Below are 23454 nucleotides of genomic sequence, written 5' to 3'. Positions count from 1 at the left end.
TGGGGGGTTATTTGGTACCATTATCACGGGGCATGCCAAAAAAAAATCCACACTGGTTTTCCAAATTCCTGAAAACATGCAAAAATAAGCTGGAAAACCAGCAAGGAAAAAAATAAAAATAAATGAGATGAGAACCTTGTTTAACCCCAACCAAGGTGTAAGTTTCTGTAGAAGTGACTGCTTTTCTGACTGGTTATATTTTGTGTAGAAGTCACTATTTTCTGACTGGTTATATTTTATGTAGAAGTCACTATTTTTCTGACTCGTTATATTTTGTGTAGAAGTGACCATTTTTCTGATGGGTTATATTTTGTGTAGAAATGGCTGTTTTTTCTGACTGGTTATATTTTACGTAGAAGTCACTATTTTTCTGACTAGTTGTGTATTGTGTGGAAGTGGCTGGTTTTTCTGACCGGTTATATTTTGTGTAAAAGTGACTTGTTTTTCTGACCACTTACATTTTGTGTAGAAGCAGCTGGTTTTTCTGACTGGTTATATTTTGCATAGAAGTGACTTTTTTCTCACTGGTCATATTTTGTGTAAAAGTGACCATTTTTCTGACCAGTCATATTTTGTGTAGAAGCGCCTGCTTTTCCTGACTGTTTATACCTCGTGTAAAACTGACCACTTCCCCGACTCCTTCATATTTTCTACAAAACCGGCTATTTTATTAACTCATAACACCGTCCCCCCCCGAGGCACTCGAGGCGGGCGCTCACCCCCCCCCGCCCCCCCCGGGCACGCGGCCCTTCACGTCCCCCGCGCATGACATCACCCCCCCCTCCCTCCCCCCCTTCCCTCTCCACCAACCAGCGGCGAGCTTAGTGCCATGCCGCCCGGCGGCCGCGCTTCCGCCACTCAGCGCCCTCCTTACAGGGGCCGGCCGCCGCCCCGCCCTCCCCTCCCTCCCTGGCGCGGCGGCGGAGGCGGAGCCGGCCCCGCGGCGGAGCCAAGATGGCGGCGCGTGGGTGAGCGCGGCGCGCCCGGAGCCTCCTCCCGCTGCCGTTGCTGCCCGGGGCCGCGCTCGCCTCCAGCCCCTCCGCCACAGCACCCCGGGGCCTCCGGGGAGCGGCCGCGAGCGCCCCGGGGCGAGCCCGGTAGGCGGCGGCGGCGGCGGCCCGGAGGCCGCGGGCCCTCCCCCCCCCCCCCCCCCTTTCCTCCGCCTCATTGTGTGCCCGGCCCCTGCCCGCCTCCCTCCGCCGGGGGGAGCCGCGGCGGCGGCGGCGGCGCGGACCATGACCTCCATCCACTTCGTGGTGCACCCGCTGCCGGGCACCGAGGACCAGCTCAATGACCGGTGAGGGCCGGGGGGGGGTAGGGGCGGGAGGGGAGCCCCGCAGGGCCTGGGCCCCGCCGGGAAGGGCCTCGCCGAGGCCTCCCCCGGGGCCCTCAGCCCCTTCCCGGGGGGTGCGGGGCCCTGCGCGGGCTCTCAGCGCTCTGTGCTTCTCCCCCTCATCGTATATTTATTTTTTTAATAATAAAGCGGGCCCCGCTGCCGCATCGCCGCTGCCCTGCGGCTCGGCGGGGGAAGCCGGCGGCCAGCTCGGCTCGGGGAGGAAAGGCAGAGCCCAGGGGAAGCGGCCTGGGAGGAAACCGGGCTGCGAGGCCGCTCTCCTGCCCCGCTCGGTGCGGCGCTGACAGCGAGCGCTGCGGCTCTGCGCCTCTTCCCTGGGGTCTGCCCGGAGCGTGCGCTGCGCTTGAGAAGCGCCGCTGCTGCTCTTGGCCGTAAATCCTTTAGAAACGTGCGGATTTTCATTTCTTTTGAAGGTTGTGCATGAAAATAATCTATATTTTTAATCATCGCTGGGTAGAGATTATGTATTTTACACTATAAAGAAACTCTATTTAATTTTTTCGATTGTCTTTTAGGTATATATAAAACTTTAAAAAGTGCACGCTCTTGCTTTTATATATATATTTATATATTATATATTTATATATTACATATAATATATTTATATATATATATATTATATATTTTGTGATCTTAGTGGGTTTCAGGACAGGTCAGGGTCCAGTTCCCTTCCCCTGTTATTTGCAGTTTGGCTAAGGAAGAGTGATCCGTAGAGAAACGCTATTTAATCTTTACAAGTGTTTTGGATATATATAATTTTAAAAAAGTGGATGCTTTGGGTCATATTCTCAGGGATTTTTGTGATCTTGCCGGGTTTCAGAATAGGTCAGGGTCCAGCTCACTTCCCCTGTTGTTTGCAGTTGGGGTTAGGACAAGTGACCCAGCTGTGCTGAGACAACTCTGTTAAGACACAGCAGAGGTTTGAGGGCATGCGATGAGGAAAATGGGTCATTGTAAAGATAAAACTCCTGCTGAACTGCATCACCCCTGCTCTTAAAAGAGGGAAAAGAAACTTGTAAGGATAAAACATGTCCTGGACTTGAAGCATGTCAGCGTGGAGTGTTTCTTTTTTTTTTTTTCCTTAACCTGATGATGCATTTTGCAGGACCCCGCTTCCCTTGGGGAGGCCTGCCCATTCCTAAGGGATTGTTTGGCTTTCTCCACAGTAACGCGTTGGGATTTGGCATACATCTTCCTTTAGAGTGACAGGCTGAGAGGTGATGCTGTAGGAGGAGTTCTGCTGCTTCTTCATTGTGCTGGTTTGATTTAGGATAATGATCTGGGGCTTCAAACTTAAAAGGACCCCAGCGGTTTTTCTTTGTCTTTCTTCCTTTCTTTCTTTCCCTTTATTTTATAATTTTTTTTATGTTGGTAGGCCCTTTCGAAAGCATTTGGCATGTAATTATCGTGCTTTGCTTGGAGTGAGAGAGCTCATCTGGCTTTTCTTTAATGTAACCCGTTTTCTTCACTTACTGTTAAACATGGTGTCCCTTCAGTCTCCGTAATGCTTCCTAATTTATTATTTTCTGTTTCTCGCCATTGCAGCAGCTTTTTTGATACAGGAAGCTTCATCAAGTGTGGTAATTAATAGAAGGAGAAGGCTGCAGAAGTGCCTTTAAGTAGTGACTTATTCTGAAAAAATCAAGCGGCCCCTCAATCTGAGCTGCAAGTCATAAATTTCCGCTTGGTAAACATCATTTCACGAGAAGCGTGGTAGCTGCGCACCAGAACTTGCAGGGCAGGGAAACAGGAACGGTTCAGAAATGGGGCTGAGGTGCCCGTGGACGTGCTGCAAATGCCAGCTCAATTCTATCAGCGTTGTTGCCTATTGCAGTTCTGTCAATAGAGATTAGGATCAGGACAGCTGAATGAATTTTCACATCATATACACATGGAAGTTGGAATCCTGGAACATCTCCAGTCTCTGTTTCTTTCCCTCCTTGCCCTCCGTAGGCTTTTTGAGGCCGCGCTGCAGGTCGTGGTCGGTATTCCCCATTGCTTTTTTTCTGTCTCCATTCAGCATGATAATTGCTGCTCAAAATCCGATTTTGGGGCTCTAGTTCTGTGTTGTGCGTGTTCATTAGGAGCGTGCGTCGAACGTGGTCGGCCGTATTGCTTTCAGGAGTGCAGTAATCACATTTTAAAGCACAAGGGATTTATTAGTGCAGTCCTGGTGTGAGTTTTTATCCGAAAGTACTCGCTGCACTTAGCAGTAATCAGTGTGGATGTCTGCAGTGGACAGGTTGTGTTTGGAAAGCATCCTTTTCTTCAAGTGCTGCTATGCTCTCCAAAACGCGAGGAAGTAGCTGTTCTCAGTTTGATTTGGTGCAGTTTGTGTTGCTCCGTTCTGCAGTTTTCACTCTATTTTCAGTGTCTCTAGTTACCCCTCTTACTCAGCAGCGACTCGGAGAGCAGCACAGCACTGAAGAGCAGAAGAAAAAGTAACTGTAGAACCGCGAATAATTGGGAAGGCTCCCAAACGCGGGCGCGCACCATCGGAAAGTGCTTAACTAGTATTTTTGAGAACACTTAATGCTCTGCCTTAGTGGTAGTTATTAGACCTCTCTCAAATTACTTGAAGCGATGTTGGCTTCTCCGTGGTGCTCATCCAGATGTCTGGAAGCTAGGTGTGCTGGAGAAAGCTCACCGAGTCCAAGGTTATATTTACTCCTGAAGCTGTCTTAGATTTCACTTTTTGAAATGGGTAACAGGCTGAACTTTCGTTTTGGATGAGCTAAAGTAATTAAACCTTTTCCTCTAAGTTTATTTAGGAAGGTAGGCAACTTGGAGCTCTTCCCCTGAACCATTTCTCTGCAAAGTGAATATGAAAAGTTTAGTGGGAGAAATATCAGGTATGGCCTGCAGTAAGGCTCTGTGAAGTATTTGGGTTGTAAATAATTGCTGTTACCTCTGAAAAAGAGAAGCCCAGCTTCTACTGCAGTGTGTGTTAAATATATTTTATGGGTTATCCACCCCACTCCAGGTATGTTTCAGAGTTGGAGACTTTGTGCCTTGTAAAGGAAGCTTAACACCCAACTTCATCGATAGCTCTGTCTTAGAAAATGTTAGTTTTTTTTTTTTAATTTTTATGTTGGGTAGGAAGTGGGTGTAACCGCAGCCAATAACTATTTCGTGGCTGTTAGGAAACCTCCCAGGAGCAGCTCAACCTGCTGCTCTGTGGAACGGGAGCCGTGCTCCTCGCGTTACGCTTCGTGGCTTTCCCTAGACGAACTCCCCGTTGGGGATGGGGCTTGTCTGGAGGCTTTGCTTTGTGTTTTTACCTTGCACTAAGAAAATTACCGTCAGCTAAGCCATTGAAGTGGCGGCACAGATAGGGGAAGATGTCATTTTTGAAGTGGTTATTATTGATGTATGGGTAATGTCCTTTCTTTCTTCCCCTGTGAAGATGAGCCCCGGTGAATGTGGTTAAAGAGGGAGTGTTTTGCAGTTCAGGTGAGTGGCACGCAGTCAGTTCTCTCACAGTGGGCTGCGTGAAGCGAGTGATGTGACAAAGTTCACTCGCAGCTGCAGTGAGTGCCTGCCTGCAGTCGTGCTGGGGAAAGGAAGGGATCTCCTGCTCCTAAGGGAGTTTGTTTTGCCTTAGTATGTTCAGTGCCTTGCTCTGTTATTTGAACGCTTCAGTTTAGGCATGGCCTAAAATAAGTAAAATTAACTAGGGTGCTTTACATCCATGTTAAAACCCTCCGACAACCAATTTCTACAGAAAAAGCACCTGGCAAGGACGTGTCCTTCTGGTCTGTGTCTCCTCGCTCACGTGCACGAAAGCATCATTGGCACGGTGATGGGTAAGAGAGCAGTGGCTGTGTGGGCTGCTGCTCCGGCCGATTCTTCCCCTTTCTTTGCCTTTCCTGATGAGCAAATCGGTTAAAAATCCCCAGCAGATGTTGCTGGACGGAGCTGGGGCAGGGCGTGGTGCGGTTCTGCGCGGGGAGCCAGCGGGGATGTGGAGCTGCTGTCCCGGCCCCGAACGCCTGCAGGAACTGCACATGGGGAGGGAATGCGCCCGGTAACGAGGCTTTGGGTAGCCCACAGCTCCATCCTCTACACCCACCGGCCTCCTGGGAGACCCCGTCCTCTCCCGGCGAGGAGGCAGCCCCAGCATAAACTCCTCGTTGCTGCTCAGGGCTGGGGGAGAAGGGATCATCTGGCTTGGTTTGAAATAGAAAACCTCCGAGCTGCACGCGGCACTGCAGCCTTCTGTGCGCATACTTGTAGCTCAAGTGATTTACTTTGGCGTGCTTTAAACCGTTTCCTAATCTATTGTAGCAAAGCTGAAGTCAGCCTGCCTCAACCAGAGATGGATGGACTGAGGTTTGATTACAGGGAAACCATCGCTAACGTAGTGCTTGGGTTCTGGGAGTTGGTTGCTCCATGAGACTTTAGTAATCGGAGATGTGCTGATTTATTTATTTTTTTTTAAATGAAAGCTTTTAGGTGTGTCAAATGGTTTGTACCACCAACATGGTTCACACATTAAGAAGCAGGGCATTAAGATTTCATCTCTTTATTTCTATGTTGTTATTTAAGGGTGATGATTTGGGAGGCTGAGCATCATCTTCAGTCCAATTTAGTATCTTCATTTATTAATCAATTTAGTATCTTCTGTAGAAATTCTGCCTGCAGGTTTACTTTCTTAAATATGTGAGACCTTCTTCAGTAGATCAGAATAAGAAATCCAAGATCAGACTTCTTGTTTTTAGGCAGCTTGATTCTGATTTTGTTAATAAATAGAAACGTGGTTGCTTCTGCCCTCTGACTAATGGAACTTCTGTTAAAACAGCTCAAAAACTTTAAATTGCATATACACATACTTCCAAGGCCAATTTTTCACTAGCTGTTGAAAATTTTCCTATGAGCCAATTAACTTTTCGTATCTGATTGATTGTCTGAGATTCCTTACCCATAGGCCAGCAGATGTTCCTGGGTGGGTGAGCATCAGAATATATGGGTTTAAAAAAAAAAAAAAAAAAAGAAGCATTTTTAAAAAGTGCTGTACGAGGGAGTGTAGGAGGGAAGAGGAAGCAGGATTGAGGTCCTTCCATTTTGAAAGCAGCGAGTTTATTTTGGCTACTGTAATGTGACACTGTAGTGCGAGTGATCCGAGATGAGAGTGGCTGTGAGCGGTCACGAGGAGTTTGGTAAAATAGCAATTGGGGCACAACCGTTGTCTCTTTTCCCTTTTCACATCAGCTGTGGAGTTTGGGTATTTTTGTTGAATAGATCGATAATTAAGTAAGATTAATGGGATCACATCTGAATAGTTGTATTTTAAGGAGAGCAGTGCATGACAGCTGCAAGAAAACCTTTTTAACTCTTAGTTTTCTTCGGTATCAGTCAACAACATTTATGTTCTAGTTCTTTGATTACAGCTTTCAACCTGCAACAGCATACTTTTAGGGTAACTTTGGTACAGAATGTGTTTATTAAATACTACAAAAGTATTCTCAGTGGCAGCTAGAACAAGATGTCTGTCATAAATATGTAATTAAGCCATATGGCTTTAATCAGTGCATATTACATGTTCTTCCTTAAACTTTCTAAAGTTTGAGCAGATAACTGTTCAGTGCCCAATTACACCGTGTCAGAAGTTACTTAACACTTGAGGGAAAAAAAGAGGGATGTACCTAATCGTGGCAGGCTTTGCAGGGTGCCAGAGCTCTGTTTTTACTGTTACGGCACGGTTAATTGTCCTTGGCTTAAATGAAGCGGGCTGCAGTCCGCATTTGAAAATTGCATCAAGAAGGGGAGGGGACTTCAAAGCAGCTTTGATTGCAGTGAGTGCACTGACGGCTGCCTAGGTAGTTAAATTTGCAAGGTGTTCCCTATAGAGAGTTCTGCCTTTTCCTGCATCCACTAAAAAGCTGCTTTAACTGAGATAAAACCAGGCAGAAAAACTACTTGGGCTTCTCTGCTGCACAAATTTACGTCTTTTAAACTTAAATTCAGTGAAGCCCAGTAAAGACTGGCTCTTAGTAACAACTTCACGTAGAAGACTGCAGCAGTGGGCACCTGTACGTGCCCCAGGGAGAACGTGGGAACAAGGCCTGGTTGCAGTGGCTGGAAGATTTTACATGGGGAGGGAACAGTTAGGAGAAAAAAGTATTGAATTAAGCATGAAAATAGAAAATTTTAAGGTGTTTTTGTGCAATACTGTGAGCCTGGCAGTGTAAGTGAGGATGGTCACAGCATTGATAAGGCTGCTACAGCAACAATTACCCAGCTTTCAGACCTTAAGCTCTTCGTTTTTCTTAGCGTAGTATTATTTTAATCATAATTTCTATACTCTTAAAAAGTCTTTGCTTTAAGAAAAAAAAAAAAAGTCAACCAATACTGCCTTTTTCTCTCTTACCCTTCCCCTCCAGGGAAAATTAACTGCTCTGTTTCAAATTAAAGAGCTCTTCTGTATCTTTGAGAGAGAACAGGTACTGCCTCGGTCACACAGAGGTATGAGATTTGCCAGTCCTACGCACTGCAGACATGCTGAAGAAGTGAGCAGAGGGTTGTAAGGTGGACACAGTGGGCATCCACGTTTCTGTAACATAACTGGCTTGGATCCCGTTGAGGAGTGATGTAAGCACTGAATTTGCTGTCTTTGAGATCTTTGCCTACCTCTCGAAACTCTCATTGCCGCTGCCAGCAAAATTGGTGACAGTAAATGTTTCACCCTGTCTTCCAGAAAATCTTCGCTGCTGTGCCTTAAAGCGCAGCATGCTTTACAGTACTAAATCGTATCGGTACAGAAAAGCTCTGAGTGTGAACTTGCCACCCATTTTCAACACCCCAGCAAGATTTTGTTGCAGTGCTAAAAATGCTCTTTAACACAGCATTCTGTGTTTTGTCTCATCGCCTATTTTTGTCATCCCGAGCCCATTAATGTTACGCCATAAGGTGTCTCTTGGAGACTTCTCAAATAATTCGCATCCCAAAAGAGATTACATGCGTGCTCTCTGCAATTTTATTTTGGGCAGCTTTTCTTCTCCGGTAAGCCAGTTACTACCTTGTATCAGAGAAGATGTTCTGAAATAGCTCCGCTCCTTTGTGTTTCTGATTTAACTTTACAGTATGGCATTTTCATAAAGAATGTGGTCTAAAAACTGAAAACATTCAGCTGATTAATGCTATTTTGGAAGGCGGCCGTGTTGGAGCTACGAACTGTCACTGCTGTTTTATTGCCAGCCGCGAGGTCTGCCAGCTCCATTTGTGACATCAGTAATGCAACTCAACAGATGAGAGTACGGAGGCTGCTGGGGGGGTTCACAATCCTAAGAAATTGATGTCTTCAGACCAAAAAAAAAAAAAAAAGAAAAAAAAAAAAAACACAACAAAACAAACCCCCAAAACATTAGAGGGGGGTGTGTTTTGTTTGGTTGTGTGGGGGCTGTTCTTTTTTTTTTCTTTCACACACTCTCATCAGCATTGTGGATATTTAGAAATATCTTGCGTATTCTGGGATGATGATACCCGTACAGCTGCACTTTGCCAATTCGCTAGAAAATAGCCCCAAAAGAAACTTGGGTGCTCTGTGCGCAGGGTTTTGTGGCATTGCTTTCTGCAGCGTGTTTGCCATCATCTCTAGCTCAAGCTGGATTCTCATTTTTGTCTTTTTTCATGCTGTGTAGAAGTAGTAGTGGACTGGTTCAAGCCAAGCCTGTGTTAAAACAGCATTTTTTCTCAAAGATGGATCTCATTTTTTTCAAGATGGATCTTAAATATATGGACTCTGACATAGACTTACAGACAAATATTTCTGCTACGCTGTTTTTTACCAAAAATGTGACTGAAAAATAGTTACCCATGTGAATGTAGTTGAATGAGAGACCTAAACCTTACTCTTTCATCTTGCAAAATAATTTTGCTTGAACATATCTCAGTGTTTATTCTTTTACTTACAACATGGCATTCTGCTTTTCTCTGTCCATCCTGGAAATGATCAGAGATGCATTTATTTTCTAACTAGTAAATATCCATAAGGGTTCTTGGAAAAAAGGACTTCCTGCTTTTAATACTTTTCTTGAAAAAAAGCTTTTCATAGAACTAGGTTGCTGTCTGACCTTTAATGACGAAGATCTGTCTCTTAAGGTTGTCAAAACTCTTGCGTTCAGCTTTGACCATACTTAAAATCATAATAATTACAGTGTCTGTCTCCCCTTCACCCACTTACTTATGCAGTTTGCTGACTTTGGCAAAACCTATCTCCAGAACAGGGATGTAAAGGACCTGAATAACACTCCAGTGATGCAAACCTTGCAGTTGCGGGGTCAGATCAGGTAGGCAGAGCACACCATGCCTGGGATTGCCCTGTGCTGGCTGGGCAGGAGCAGCCGGAGCGTTGTTTCGTTCCCCTGTGGCTCAGCATCGGGCAGGTCTGTTACCTGAAATAGTATGGCCGCAGGCAAAACGTGAAGTAGGAGGTACCCAGCGTGCTGCTTCAGGAGCTCTCGCAGGGGAACCAAAATGCTGGTTAGGCTGAGGGGAAGCACCTGGAGTTTTGTGGCTGCGGTACAGACAGATGGAGAAGAGCAAATCTGTTTTCAGCAGTGGAAAAAAAATTAAAAAAAGGTATTGTGAGGAGCTCCGCGCCTCAAAAGTTGGGTTTTCTTTTGAGTTATTTTGCCTACGGTGTGCATCTGACAGCGATTTGGCTCTTGTTTTTCTGGCATGGTGCTTGCTTTCTATTCCCTTTGCCAGGTCTCGTTCTGTTCCTACCTAAATCAAAGACACAGTGACTGAGGGGAAGGTTTTGAAGTTGCGTGTTTGGTAGAAGAAAGTACAGCGTGAGGAGAGCTTCATGGTTTTTAAAGGCAGTTTTTAGCAACTTGGGAATGCAGCGTGCAGGTCCTGCTGTGGCACCAGAGTTTTGGCTGAAGGTTTTAGGCCTTCAAATATGAGGAATTGGCAAGTAAAGGACTGGACTTACTAAATTGTCCTTCCATGGCGCTACAACTAGCCAAGACAAAAAGTACTTAAAAATTCAACAAATTTTTACCTTAATTTTTTTGTTTTTTTTTTTTAGCATTTGAATGTCCTTATCAAAAGCCATTCATTGTCTGACATTGCACATAGTGATCATGGCTTCAAAAAGCTTAATGCAAGGGTGCAGAGATCATGACTTGGGTTCCCACAGAAGCCACAAGTCGGCCCAGAATCTGGCTGTGCTGGTTTTAAGCCTCCATGGTGGTAAATACGCAGCCGCTGTGGTGGCTCATAAGGAACTCTTGAAGGACCTTTAGCAATCTAACACCACCAGACACAAAAAAATCCTAGTATTTTACACTAACCAGGTATTTATTTTTGGTAGCTTCCTAGCCACGTGTTGGTAGGCAGCAGTTGCACGTTTCTGAACGTTTCAATACTGCCTCCTGCTATTTAAAGTGGATGTTTTTCAAGTATCCTTGAATTAAACCGTGAGGTTCTGAATTCCCACTCCACATTGTACTGTCACGGCAGGATTTGCTTGCTGAAATGACGGGTAACTGAATAGTTTACAGCTTGCATTGTCCTAAGATGGGGAGCTCACACCCAGCTGAGGGAGTTGCTTCAGTGGTTGAGCTTTTAATGGCCTTCTGGCTGAGGAAAAGGCCTCGTGCTAAATGTTAAACAGAAATTCGGAGCAACTACAGGGACTTTGTGCAGGTGAACAGAGCCTGGCAACGTGAAACGATGACCTGATGCATTCTACAGGAGACAACAGATTTCTGTCTTGTGTTGCCTGAATCCACACCCCATGTTTTTGGAAGTCTGCTGTCACTGAATTTGCCTCAATCCGATGTTATTCCTTCTCCTGTAGCGTGAGTCTTTCCTTTTTTTCGCCCCACAGAAACTCCCAGGCATCGAGGCAACCTGCAGATCGATGTCTACTTCCCTACAAAGTCCTCTGAATACCGTACTAAATACCAACACCTGTAGGTGTGCAGCTCCTGTCAGGATCTTACCACTTCTGATTTCTTTCTGTTTGTATTCGGTCTTTTTATTACAGCTGTTAGCAGAAGGGGGCTGTGCTGGGCCATAGCTATTTTAGGGCAGGGGTGTTTGCTTGTTGAAGAAGTGTGACTGACCTTCTGCTCCTCTCGAGCTAGTTTATGGCCGTGCTTTGCACTTTTTGCAGTTATTTTTCGGAAGGTCATGTTCTCAGGTGTCACATCAATGATAAATATGAGGAAAGGGGCTAAGTAGATTTGAACTAGAGGAACTGGTCAGTCAGATCTAGGAAACTCATCATTAATCAGAGGCATTGAGTTCAGGCAAACCTGTGCTGCTTCTCACAAGTCCAACAGGTGGCTGTTCCCTGGTCCTACTGGAGGGTTTTTTCTCGGTAGAGTAACTCCATCTGGATATCTTAGTACCCATGAGTATTTTTGTTCTGTCTAAATGCTACTTCTCAAATGGTTCTCACACTCCTCAGTGTATTTTTTTTTTCCTCTAAGCCACTGTCCTTGCAGGAATTTGCCCCTACAGCAAAATGAGAACTCCTGGCTTTTCAGTGACAAAATCATCCTGCTGATGATTGATCCTTCAAGTGTCCTGAAAGGAAAATCTCCTCACAATCCCAGGGTGGCTGAGGCCGGCAGGGCCCTCTGGAGCCAGCCGGTGCCACCCGTGGCCAAGCAGGGACACCCAGAGCAGGGTGCCCAGCACCACGTCCAGGCGGCTGCTGAAGGGCTCCAAGGAGGAGACCCCACAGCCTCTGGGCAGCCTGTGCCAGGGCTCCGTCACCCGCACAGCACAGAAGGGCTCCTGGTGCTCAGGGGGAGCCTCCTGGGGGCCAGGTTGTGCCCAGGGCCTCCTGTCCTGGATGTACAGACAGTGATGAGATCCCCTGGGCCTCCTCTTCTCCAGGCTGAGCAGTCCCAGCTCTCAGCCTCTCCTCACAGGAGGGGGGCTTCAGGCCCTCTGTTGGGCTGTCCTCAGTGTGTCCGTGTCTCTCTTGCACTGAGGGAGCCCAGCACTGGGCACAGCACTCGAGGTGTGACATCCCCAGTGCTGACTAGAGGAGAAGGATCCCTTCTTGACCTCCTGGCACCATTCCTCCTAATTACCCTTTGCTGCAAGGACGCACTGCTGGCCCCTGTTCAACTTGGTGCCCCCCAGGATCCTCAGGTCCTTTTCTGTCAATCTGCTTTCCCGCAGCATGGCCCCCAGCGAGTATTGCTGCCTGGGGTTGTTTCTGTTCCCCAGGTGCAGGACTCTGCACTTCTTTTTGAACATCCTGAGGTTCCTGGCAGCCCATCTCCAGCCTGCCGAGGCCCCTCTGGGTGACAGCATCACCTGTGGTGTATCTGCCCCCTCTTCCCCCCAGATTTCTGCCCTCAGCAGAGTTGCTTCCCAGTGGTGTTGCAGGGACCTCAGAGGGAGTCATCTGCTCGCTGTTTGCCACATTAGCTTTCTGTTAGCGCTTACTGACTCAGCGCCGTGTGGTACCGTTGTTCCAGGGCGGGTTATTAAACCATCAGCACTGCCTTTATCCATCAAACTGACAGTCCTGGATAATCAGGTTTGGGAGCCATTTTCTGTAAGGCCCCGGAGACAGAATACAGACTAGCTGTTAGCCGGGCCCCTCGGCAGCCTTGTTTTCTTCCTGCTTGTGGCAGTGACCAGCGCTGGATGACAGAAGGATTATGAAAAAACACCCAGTGATGCTTTTCCGCGCGATAACAGTTTGTGTGATAACAATTTGCAGCTCGGAGGTTTCCTGAGCAGTACGCAATGGCTGAGTGCTTCTCTCGTTTCTGGGAGTGGAGCGAGGACAGCGGAACCGCACGTGGGCTGTGCTGCAGCCGATTACTGTGAGTGGCACAACTTTGGTGTCTGATGGCTTTATTTCAGTGATCCGGGGTCGGTCCCTGCCTTCGCACCTCTGCTCTGCCACCCCCTTGCTCCTTGGTGGAGATCTTTCACCCTTATTTCTTCTGTGCCATGAGTAGGGCATTTGGTACGGGAACTGTGGCAGGCTGCCTCTTTATGAAGCTGCAGCATTTCAAAGATTTGGTGTGGCAATCAGGGCTACGTTAATTCAATTTTGCATTCCTCTACTTGGAGTGGTTCATCACACCCATTAGTTTAGATGTCCCTTTCCTTTTCCTCCTCTAACCCTTGCTGTCACCACGTGGCGCTGAGGTTAGGGAAGCCCTTACAGTGTGGCCCTGCCTGATAGCTTAACCTTGTTCAGAGTGCATGAAGAGCTTTTTATGGCTGTAAAGGAGCAACTTCAGGAAAGAAAATCCGAGAGAATCATCTAAATACCATGTCTGGGACTCTGCAGCGCTCCTCGACAAGTACAGAAAGGCTTCCTTCTTTCTGGAGACATGCAGCATGTTCACATCTTCTTTTACATCTCCGTAGTTAAATCCTTTGTTTGGGTTGTTTCGCTTCAGTGATTTTTACTGTGTGCTCTTTAAAGACCTAGCTGACATTTAAAAATTTAGTTGGAAGCTGCAAAGTCAAATGGAAAGCAGCTTGCTTTATGGCAGCAAAGAAATTCATCTCTGAGACGGTGGAATTTATTTTCATTCTTTTAAATAGATGGGCCAAAAGCACTATTATTTGAGTAAAACCGCAAAACATGCAGATTAGATACCAGCACCTAGAAATATTTTTTGTTGCTGTTATTCAACAGTAAATAAGCTTATGAGGGGAAAACTATGCAAATCTTCCTACAGTTACCAGGTGAGATTTCTGTTTACAGTGCACCATGCTTTTATGCTACTTGCCAGCAGATTTTCAGTGAGGACAGAAAATGTAGGTGTGTGTTTCTTCTTGTGACTGAGCTTTCTGACACATTGAACAATTCTGAGGTTTTAGAGCAGTAAAAGTCCTGCTTATTTCCTCTGGTGGGTTTGTGGTGCTGTGAGCTGTTCCTGGTGTGCTGGAAGTGCTCATGAAGGATGAGTATTCCCGGAGGGTGACTGGCCAGGTACGTCCTTTGGAAGCTGAGCATGGTGAACACGTGCCCTGGAAGTCTACAATATCTTAATAAATAAACTTCTTGGACAGCCTGCCTAATTTAAAACAGAAAACTTCCATTCTTACAAATTGGATTGAAGTTGTGAAACAGCGTTTTGCTAATGTGGTGGATTTTAAGCGCTTGTTTGAGTAGGCTGAAATCGCTTTGAAGTGTTCAGTGTTCCTGTAAAGCACTCAGTGCTTTGGATTGAGTTTGCTCTTCAGCTCTCTTCCATTTCTGAGCTTTACTTGGCTTTATACAGCAAGACAAGGCAGAAGGATGGCTCATTAGATAAACTCTCAAAGTGTAAGTAAGTGGACTTGGAGAGAAATAACACCTTCTGATGCATGGATCTGCCACTTGTGAAGTCTGAGCTCTTGTAATCCTGATCTGGAGCCTCTTTGATTGTGTAGTTAGAGCACAGCTCCTTTCTTTTCTCATCAGTTCGGAGAAGCTCTAGCTGCTAAAATTGAAATAAAAGAAATCCCTTTTGGGCTGGAGCTTGGATAAATTGACTTGTTTCTCCTCACAACTGATTTTGCATGAATTTTGGTTGGGATACTTAATGTGTTTCTTAACACAGAAACCATCATCACTGAACTTTTTGTCTAGTGTGTTTCCCCCAAAATCCACTTGTAAGTGAAATACATGGTGCTTCCGACTTTATCCTTTGAAATGGTTTAATTGCCTTTAATGAGATTTTTTTTAAAAGCTTAACCTCTCTGGCCATTCACATCAGAGGTGAGTTTTTAACCACAGAAAGAAACCGAATAAAAGGTCTCAGTGTTGGCATTCCTTAATGCAAGAATTGATTGAATTGGCTCTGCCTTTGTTTCTTCTTCTGGTGCATCGTCAGTAGGAATTATCGAATCCCACTGTCAAGATCAGCCTGATCTTAAAGGCAGGTCTAGTATTTGTCCTGCAGAGGACCCGCAGCACAATATCATGCAAGGAGACAGGGATAGCTGCAGGAAACATTTATTTAAAAATAAAAATACACATTTAAAATTTTTATTTGCCTGAACATATTCTCTGCACATACTGTATGAACACATCTTTCTGCTTTACTTGTATTTTTCAGCTGCTTTAATTCAGTGACTGTGGTGTTAGCACAGATACTGGTGGCAGCACGAGTGAGGAGGATGGGGATGAATGGAGCAGCTCAGCAGGGACAGCACCAAACTGCTCCTTTTCTTACTCGTGCTCTGTGTCAAATTCGAGTCTGGATCTTCAGGCCTCAAAGCCGTACTTGGTAACTGCTGTTACAGCAGCTGTGTAAGAGATGGACGGATTTCTGCAAGTTTGGTACTTCCAGTATTGTAGCATATAACCTTCTCTGCTCCCCCTGTAGATGTTGACAGCAGCCTCTTCTCAATAATGCCCCATCTCTTGATCTGTGTTGCAGGTAGACCTACTCCCTTCAGACAGGCATCACTGAGTTTCACAGAGTGCACAGCTCTCAGCTTTTGGAGTGTGCTGATTCCCTGACACTTCATTAATAAGTAGCAATGTGATTTCTTACAAATTCAAAAATTTGTCTTTTTCTGTCGCAAAGGCTGAGCATGACTAAAACTCAGATAAGGAAGCTTTAAATGTTGCTCGTAGACCAGCCTAGTACCGATTCCAGTGCAGTGCTGCCTTGTTTGCTGCCAGCTTTCCTTACAGTCAGTGCAGTGACCTTAAAGGTAGGATTTCCCACTCGTGTTGGCTAAGAGGAGTAGTGTTAATGGAACACTGCTCCAGATTCCTGGGGAACTGTTAGGTAACACAGTTAAGACGTGAAGATTCAGCGATGTTTAACCTTCGTATTATGCAGCAGACCCTGCTGGCTTCACAGAGCCTTACAGTGTGCTGTGGGCTACATAACATTCATCTTTGGGATTTCATTTGGTGTTCTTCCACAGTAAATCACTCTTACGGGGTACCTTCTGTACCTATTGCATGTGAAGCTTGTGGTCTGTATCTTCCTTTTGTGGGTGGCCTTCAAAGAACCGTAATACTTTCCTGTGTGAAGTAGCTGCGGCCGCAAATGCGGATGGTAAAATGCCTCCTTACAGACAGCAGCGTGGCTGGGATAGCCAAGGCTGGCTCTAAGCACGTTCACCCCCTTCCTGCTCTCTTTTCACAGTGGTCTTTTCGCCTTGTGCTTGTATCAGAGTTATTTCCATCGATATCAATTGTCTAATTACAAAGGGGATGCTGATCAAGATGATCTGTGAAACACTAGGATAAACCTGGCAAAAACAGGATAGGATTTTATTTACTTTATTAGGAAGATCTTTCTTTATTCACAGGGTTCATCTCTTGATTTAGTCTCTATAATACAAATATTCTTGCTAAATTTGGAAGCTGTTCAGGGGCTTTTTCAGATCCCTTCTCACGTTCGGGAAGACGGGAGCCAGAGTTTCCCCTTTTATTATGAGGGGATCTTTGCTGCTCAGGGATGATCTTTTCTAAGGCAGCGAGTGATAAAGGCAGAAGTTACACTGCTGGTTTCTGCTTTTGGACACTGCATCCTCTAAGCAGATGTGGGTTGGCCAGATTTCAGGTTCTGATCGTCTGTTTGGTGAGATACCATAAAAGTGAGTTGGAAGTACTTTGGGAAAGACAGATTCCCTCTTGGTAAAGTTGATGTTTTAGGTAACCTTATATAAGGTAGTGAATCTTCTTCAATTTATTTTTCTACTTGTCAGAGTTCGTTGTTTGTCCATTTTGGTGCTGTCTTTTGTGCATATTTTTCAATCTCGTATGTTTTGAGGAACTTACTGTCCTGTTTTTGGCTCTGATGTGCCGTATACTTGGATTCTTTAGAAAATGGTAATCGTGTCTGCTGTGGAATAGTGTATTGAAACTTAGTACAAGGAAACATATCTACAACTAATACTCATGGCTTCATCTGTTTAGTTTGTGTGTAAAGTTGTAAACGGTTGTAACAGGGCACCTTGTTTGGTGGCGAGTTGCAAAACACAAAAAATGCAAGAAAATATGGGTGTTGTAGCAAGGTAGTAGATGGAAGGGTAAAACTCTAAAATAAAATAAAACCTCAAACAAAAACTTGACTTGAAGCTGAACACCGTCCATTTGTGATGTTGTCTCCCAACATCAGGTAGAATTTAGATCAAGCTTGATTAAATCTGGTGGTAAGTGGTTGCCATAATGCTCTTTCAGTCCCCTGCTGTAGTGTCATGAATGTTGGCTGTTAATAGTTAAATCTGGGATTAGATGTTCAGTTTAATCAGTGTGTTATATGTTGAAGTATCCTTACCAAACAAAATTGTGTTGTAAATGTGCCAGCTAAGTGGATGTTTTATACAATAGAGGCTTCATTTCTTGTTTCTTTTTTTTTTCTTCTCCAGATTAAGGGAAGTTTCAGAGAAGCTGAACAAATATAATTTAAACAGGTAAGACGTATTACGTGATGCTGCATGTAATTTAGGAAAGGGTGATTTTAATAATGCCAACAGGAACTAGGACTGTTATGGAAATAGCCTTAGAAAGCCTCGGTACTTGTAGTAAAGTTCAGAATCATAGAATTGTAGGGGCTGGAAGGGACCTCCAGAGATCATTGGTCCAACCCCCTGCCAAAGCAGGTTCCTCAGAGCAGGCTGCTCAGGTAGGCATCCAGACGGCCCTTGAATATCTTCAGAGAAGGAGATGCCACAACCTCCCTAGGCAGCCTGTCCCAGTACTCCGTCACCCTCACCGTAAATGCTTCACATAGAAGAAAATATTGTTTTCAGTTATGATATATTAAATTATTAAATACCCTCCATATTAAATGACTAAGTTAAAGTGTGTCCCCTATTGTTTATTGATGATCAAATTAAATGATAATTCTTTCATCTGTTAATGTTTTGTTTTGCAATTCCTGTGATTAATGACTGGAAAGACAACATAGAAAAAACACATGCTTCATCTGATATACGTCTTCAGTCATTCTTGAATGTTTTTCTATCAGTAACCATCACTGCTATAATTGTTCCTTCCATATGCCGCTTGTTTGTTTGTTTCTGGACCTGAAAAGTTTAAAAATGTTATATGTTGCTCACTTTTTGTTTTCAGCCACCCCCCGTTGAATGTATTGGAACAGGCTACTATTAAACAGTGTGTGGTGGGACCAAATCATGCTGCATTTCTTCTTGAGGTAAATTACTCAAAAATTTGTTCAAATAACAAACTTAAAACCATACAGTTAAAAGTAATTCTTTAAAAATCAAATTGATAAACTTTCTTGAGCAACCAAAGACATGTTTTTGCATGTATTTTTTTTTTCTGTAACTGTCTTGCAATTTCAATTTTGGACACTTGGTTTTCTTGTTTTTAAATATAGGATGGTAGAGTCTGCAGGATTGGTTTTTCAGTTCAGCCAGACAGATTGGAATTGGGTAAACCTGATAATAATGATGGGTAAGAAACTCTTTTCTTCATATTAAATCATTCCTTTGAACTGGATAAGCAGCTTGGCTGCTTTTTTGTTTTTGTTTTGTTTTTAAACTAGATTGCCTTTGGAATGGGTACTTTGAGTAAATGCATAATAGTTACGGTGATGCAGCCAAACAGCCTAGCTTGACAAACTGGTGTAGGGAATAAATACTAGATGTGGCTCTAAAACAAGTGAGACAGGATGTCTTTAACTTAAAGAAACAAACAAACCACACCAAAAATAATAATCATGGAAAGAAACTGTCTTAAAGCATTAAGCCCCACGTAGAATCCACTCTGAAAGTGGTCTTGTCTGGAAAGGCTTACTTTTTAGATCCATTTTCTTCAGCCCAGGTAAGTCCTCTTTAATAGGGCTATTTAACATATTTGGATGTAAAATGTTGCTTAATATCAAAGGAGCAAACTCATGCTCAGGTCTGCAGCTAGAACAACTGGCAATTACGTTTTGTACATATACACTAACTGAAAGCTTAGCACAGTGGCTATCTCAATCACTAATTAGGTTAATGTGTACTTGCAACTGTGCTGTTACGGGTTGCTGATGTACGTACGATCTGTTAGACATGCTTTCCATTTTCTTTTCTCAGCGTACCTCTTAATATACAGTTAGATTAGTTTGGAGTATTCCCCAAGGGTGTTGCTTAAGCTGGTATGTTACCAGACTGAGTCCCTGAGAATTTAGACCTGGGATTCCAGGTTTTGTTCTTAACCCATTTGGGATTGTTTTGTGACTGATTTACCATCTTTTACTTTCAGTTCAAAGTTGAGCAGTGGCTCAGGGGCAGGAAGGACATCCAGGCCAGGCAGGACTAGTGACTCCCCATGGTTTCTGTCTGGTTCTGAAACTCTGGGCAGACTGGCAGGCAACACCCTTGGGTAAGTTTTGATAGGATTGAGGCTGCAATCTGTTTGTTCCATATTTGAGTATATGTGTATACACATATATAAATTGTATGCAGTATGTATAAGGGAACGTATAATTACAGCAGTTGTGTAGGTAGGGTATAATAAAAAACCTTGGTTAAAATCAGATATGCAAGTGACCCTTGAGGACCTAGGATATGGAGCGTTCTTCATGTATGTGTGGAGAATAACTTTGTTTTGGCTGTGTTGTCCTCTTCTGAATGTTTTTTAGTGACTTGATTTTGAAAAGCAGTTTTTTTGGAGGGACACTATCAATTTAAACTATCTAATAGGATAGTGGCATCAAGTAAAATGAGTACTTGTGCAGGTAGTCTTCATTATGTATACTTACGGGCTTTTATGTATTCATTTTTATTTTGCTTTCTTCTCCTCTGCCCCAAATAATATGCTGGTTTGTGTTACTTGGGGTCTTACACATAGTAATAGGAAGGAAACATTTCAAAAAGTTGTCATTCAGAACCTATAAAATTTTCTATATGCTAGATATACTATACAGACTCAACATTTTATCATTAGCTTTAAAATTGATGGTGTCCCTTCATATAGCAATGTAAATTAATCTTCTTTACATAATCACTATGAATTTGTTATGTGCTTTTATAAGAAGTTGAACATGTTTTTCAAAGGTTCCTAGCCACAGTAAGGAGACTTGCTGTTAGAAACTGTATTTTCTGCATGTGAATGTTTTGTTAAAGGGAACTACACCTCTTCCTTCAAAGTGAATTTCTTGTTTGTTACCACATAAGCTGATTTCACTGAGGGTTCAGTTGCCTGAAAGATATCCTGTACCCCAACTTCCTGTGAAACCTGGGCATCTGAACCTAAATCTGTTTGCTAAACTTCAAAGGCAAAATTGGTACTGTCGTGTTCAAAAACCTGCTGTCAAAAGTGTAGGGTTTTCTCCTCAGACTAGGAATGTGCTGAGTTTTTTGTCTGAGCAGAACGAGTTAAAGTCACTTGAAGCTATGTGCTCAGGAGACCAACCCTGGAGAGTTCCTAAGTTCTTTCCCTTGCATGTTTTAGAACTCCCCAAACTCAGAGTAACAGCAGATACTCTATCTGCTCTGTTAAATGAAGGGAGTACTTGCTGTAATAACATGAATCTGAAAATGTGCCAGTGGTGGAATCCTTAGATCACATCATGGGATTTGGAAGATTGCTTTCATACTAGTGGGCAGCAAAGAGATGTGGAAAAAATGGTAGATAAGCAGAAAGATTTCAGTTCTCTTTGTATTTATTTTAGGTTTTGGGAGCTTCAGTAGTAATAGCTGTGTCCCAATAATTTTTTTTTTCTCCATAGATCTTTGAAAGTATAGATCTGTTAAGCTAAAGTCATATAATGGAAAGTTAGAATATTTCAGGCGAATTTAAGTCCCCTTGAAAGGAGTCCAGATGAAAAGAAAGCTTTGTAAACACAAGGGAAGTACGTTTTATGAAGACAACATTTTTGTATTGAGGTTGATTGGTAGATTTCCAAACTCTCAAAAGGTGCTCACCTCTCAAAGAGGTGAAGGAATGAAGCCTTTCCCTTTTAGGGATATTAAATACTTCACCTTTTTTTCTTCAAGTTTTCTTGAAGTTTTAACCACATTTTAATTAGCTTTTAGTTACACTAAAAATAACATCTGAAAATGGCAATGTGTTAAGTCAGTGGGTTTCTCCAGATCTGATCTCACTTGAGGTAGTAAAATGCACAGTTAGTATAGTGTGAATTTAAAGAAGATGTTTTTGTGATAACTCTTAATTATCAAATTAGGACACACTTGGAATATGAGTTATATTTATAGAGTTTTAACTGTTAGAGCTCTCATGTCTGTCACTGACAGTTTATAACTTAATACAGATACTTCTCTCTACTTTAAGTGTTAAAATCTAGTATGTAAGCTTTTCTTTAAACCCCCATCTTCCATGCTGAGAGTTGAATTGGAAACTTTTGTGTAGGAAGAACTTCTCTTCCCTCAGCCCCCTTTCGCGCCTTTAGAAGCTAGTTTATTTTAAGTAAAATATCCCTCCCCCCCACTACTATCTATTTTTGTGGGCTCTTTTTCTATCTGATCAGACAAGATTTTTTTTGCTGAAGCCTTCATTGTATTACTTAGTGTCTTGTATTGGGCTATTGTCTGTGTGGTTGCTGGCTAGAGTCCTGAAAATGCAGATGTCTGACAGGGCCTCATCTTAGGTGGATGCTTGAGTAGTTCTGTAACCGTATGGTTCTTGTCAGAAGAAAAGAGCAGGATGCTAGTAATTAACTTAAACTATAAAATGTGAGACAATTATTTTTACCTAATTAGCTTTTGTATCTACAGGTGACATACTTTTAATGTGAATTTTAGATACTGTTTTGGAGAACATACCTACTGACTCACTGAAATTAAAAAAGCTGCTTGTTCAGTCAGTTTATGCATGCCTTTGCAGCGCAGGGGATGCTGATTTCACCAGTAGCCATAGGCCCAAAGTAGAGTATCTCAGAAGTTTATCAATTAACCTGGTGTTCATATTACTAGTTTTGAGAGAGACTTTCATAGCATTTGCCTATGAAGTCAATCTCCTGTATTTTTCAGAGACTGTCTACAAGTTATTCTTAATAAAACTGATGCCATATTTCTTGAAATCTCCCCAGATACGCTGCTATAAAGTACATGCTTCTCTCTAAATCTTTTTAGAAGTCGCTGGAGTTCAGGGGTCGGTGGAAGTGGAGGAGGATCTTCTGGTAGATCATCTGCTGGAGCTCGAGATTCTCGAAGGCAGACCAGAGTTATACGCACAGGACGAGATAGAGGATCTGGACTGCTGGGGAGTCAACCACAACCAGTGATTCCAGCATCAGTCATTCCAGAGGAACTCATTTCACAGGTACGTGAGCTAGAAGCTTCTTGTTTTCAAAAAATATGGACAGGAAAGTGCTTTAATAGTACTGCATTTTCTCCAAGGAATAATGGTGTACATTTGAAAAGATGGACTTCTTCTAGCTGAATTGCTTTTATTCTGAAATGCGTAATGTGAATGACAGGCTACTTTTGGATATTGGAATTCTTGTTTCCCAGACTCCCACTGAGGCGAGGTGTATGTTCAGTCTTGATGAGAAATGCAGCGTGTTGTTCATTTGCAGATAAAAGATGTAGTGAGAAGGTCAAGTATTTGAGAATTGTACCGAGCATGTAGATGATAAAGTTAAGTTTCTTAAGGGAGTGTAAGGAAGGAGGAGCAGATTGGCTTTTTTTTTTTTTTCCTTGTTGGATAAAAGGAGATACCCATTTTAGATTGAAATGAAGGACACTAAACATAATTAATCTGTTAAAAATACTAAAACATTTTCTTCGTGGACACTTCCACTTAATTTTTTTAGTTAAATGTAACATGATTTTCAGGTTCTGCTTTTACATCTTAATGCGCTAAAGCCTGGATAAACTGATAGACTTCATGTTGTGTGATATGTGATGCAGTAGTTTGTTCAAACAACATTTTTCTCTCTGTTTCAAGGAAAATGTAATGAATGTATTTTAATTCTTAGTTCAAACCAAGTTGCTGGCCTACATGTAGAATACAGATGCTAGTTACTAGGCTGAAGATAATCCTCTCACGTGCTTTGAGTGGCCTATAGCATAGCTGGCACAAGATAGGAGCTAGCAGCCTTGGTATCTACAGATACACCAGTGACAGAGTGGCTTCCTGTCTCTCTTTGAATTCCGAACTTAGTAAAAGCTGGGAGATTTTCACAGAAAGTTTCATCTGTGTTTGCAGTTTTCTAATAAAAACTTAAATGTTGCAGAAA

The 23454-nt window shown here is 43.5% G+C and overlaps 1 protein-coding gene across 8 annotated transcripts in view; it reads left to right on the top strand.

Annotated features, from left to right (window-relative positions):
• Positions 1–953: 953 nt before the first annotated feature.
• The window catches only part of UBR5 (ubiquitin protein ligase E3 component n-recognin 5), an 81798-nt gene continuing 59297 nt past the window's right edge, over positions 954–23454 (top strand). For 7 of the 8 annotated variants that reach the window (XM_084282452.1, XM_084282449.1, XM_084282450.1 and 4 more), the window contains exons 1-6: positions 954–1297; positions 17672–17716; positions 18378–18459; positions 18646–18722; positions 19515–19634; positions 22346–22535. In XM_084282452.1, the coding sequence (XP_084138578.1) occupies positions 1236–1297; positions 17672–17716; positions 18378–18459; positions 18646–18722; positions 19515–19634; positions 22346–22535 (576 nt within the window). In that variant the 5' untranslated portion in view covers positions 954–1235. The remainder of the gene's footprint in view (positions 1298–17671; positions 17717–18377; positions 18460–18645; positions 18723–19514; positions 19635–22345; positions 22536–23454) is intronic. The other variant, XM_084282453.1, reaches the window with a different exon arrangement.

The sequence above is a fragment of the Netta rufina genome (assembly GCF_964035555.1).
Source record: "Netta rufina genome assembly, chromosome: 2".
NCBI classification, from domain to species: Eukaryota; Metazoa; Chordata; class Aves; order Anseriformes; family Anatidae; genus Netta; species Netta rufina.
The sequence above is the reverse complement of the archived record's forward strand: the minus strand, read 5'-3'. Positions and strand labels throughout refer to the sequence as shown.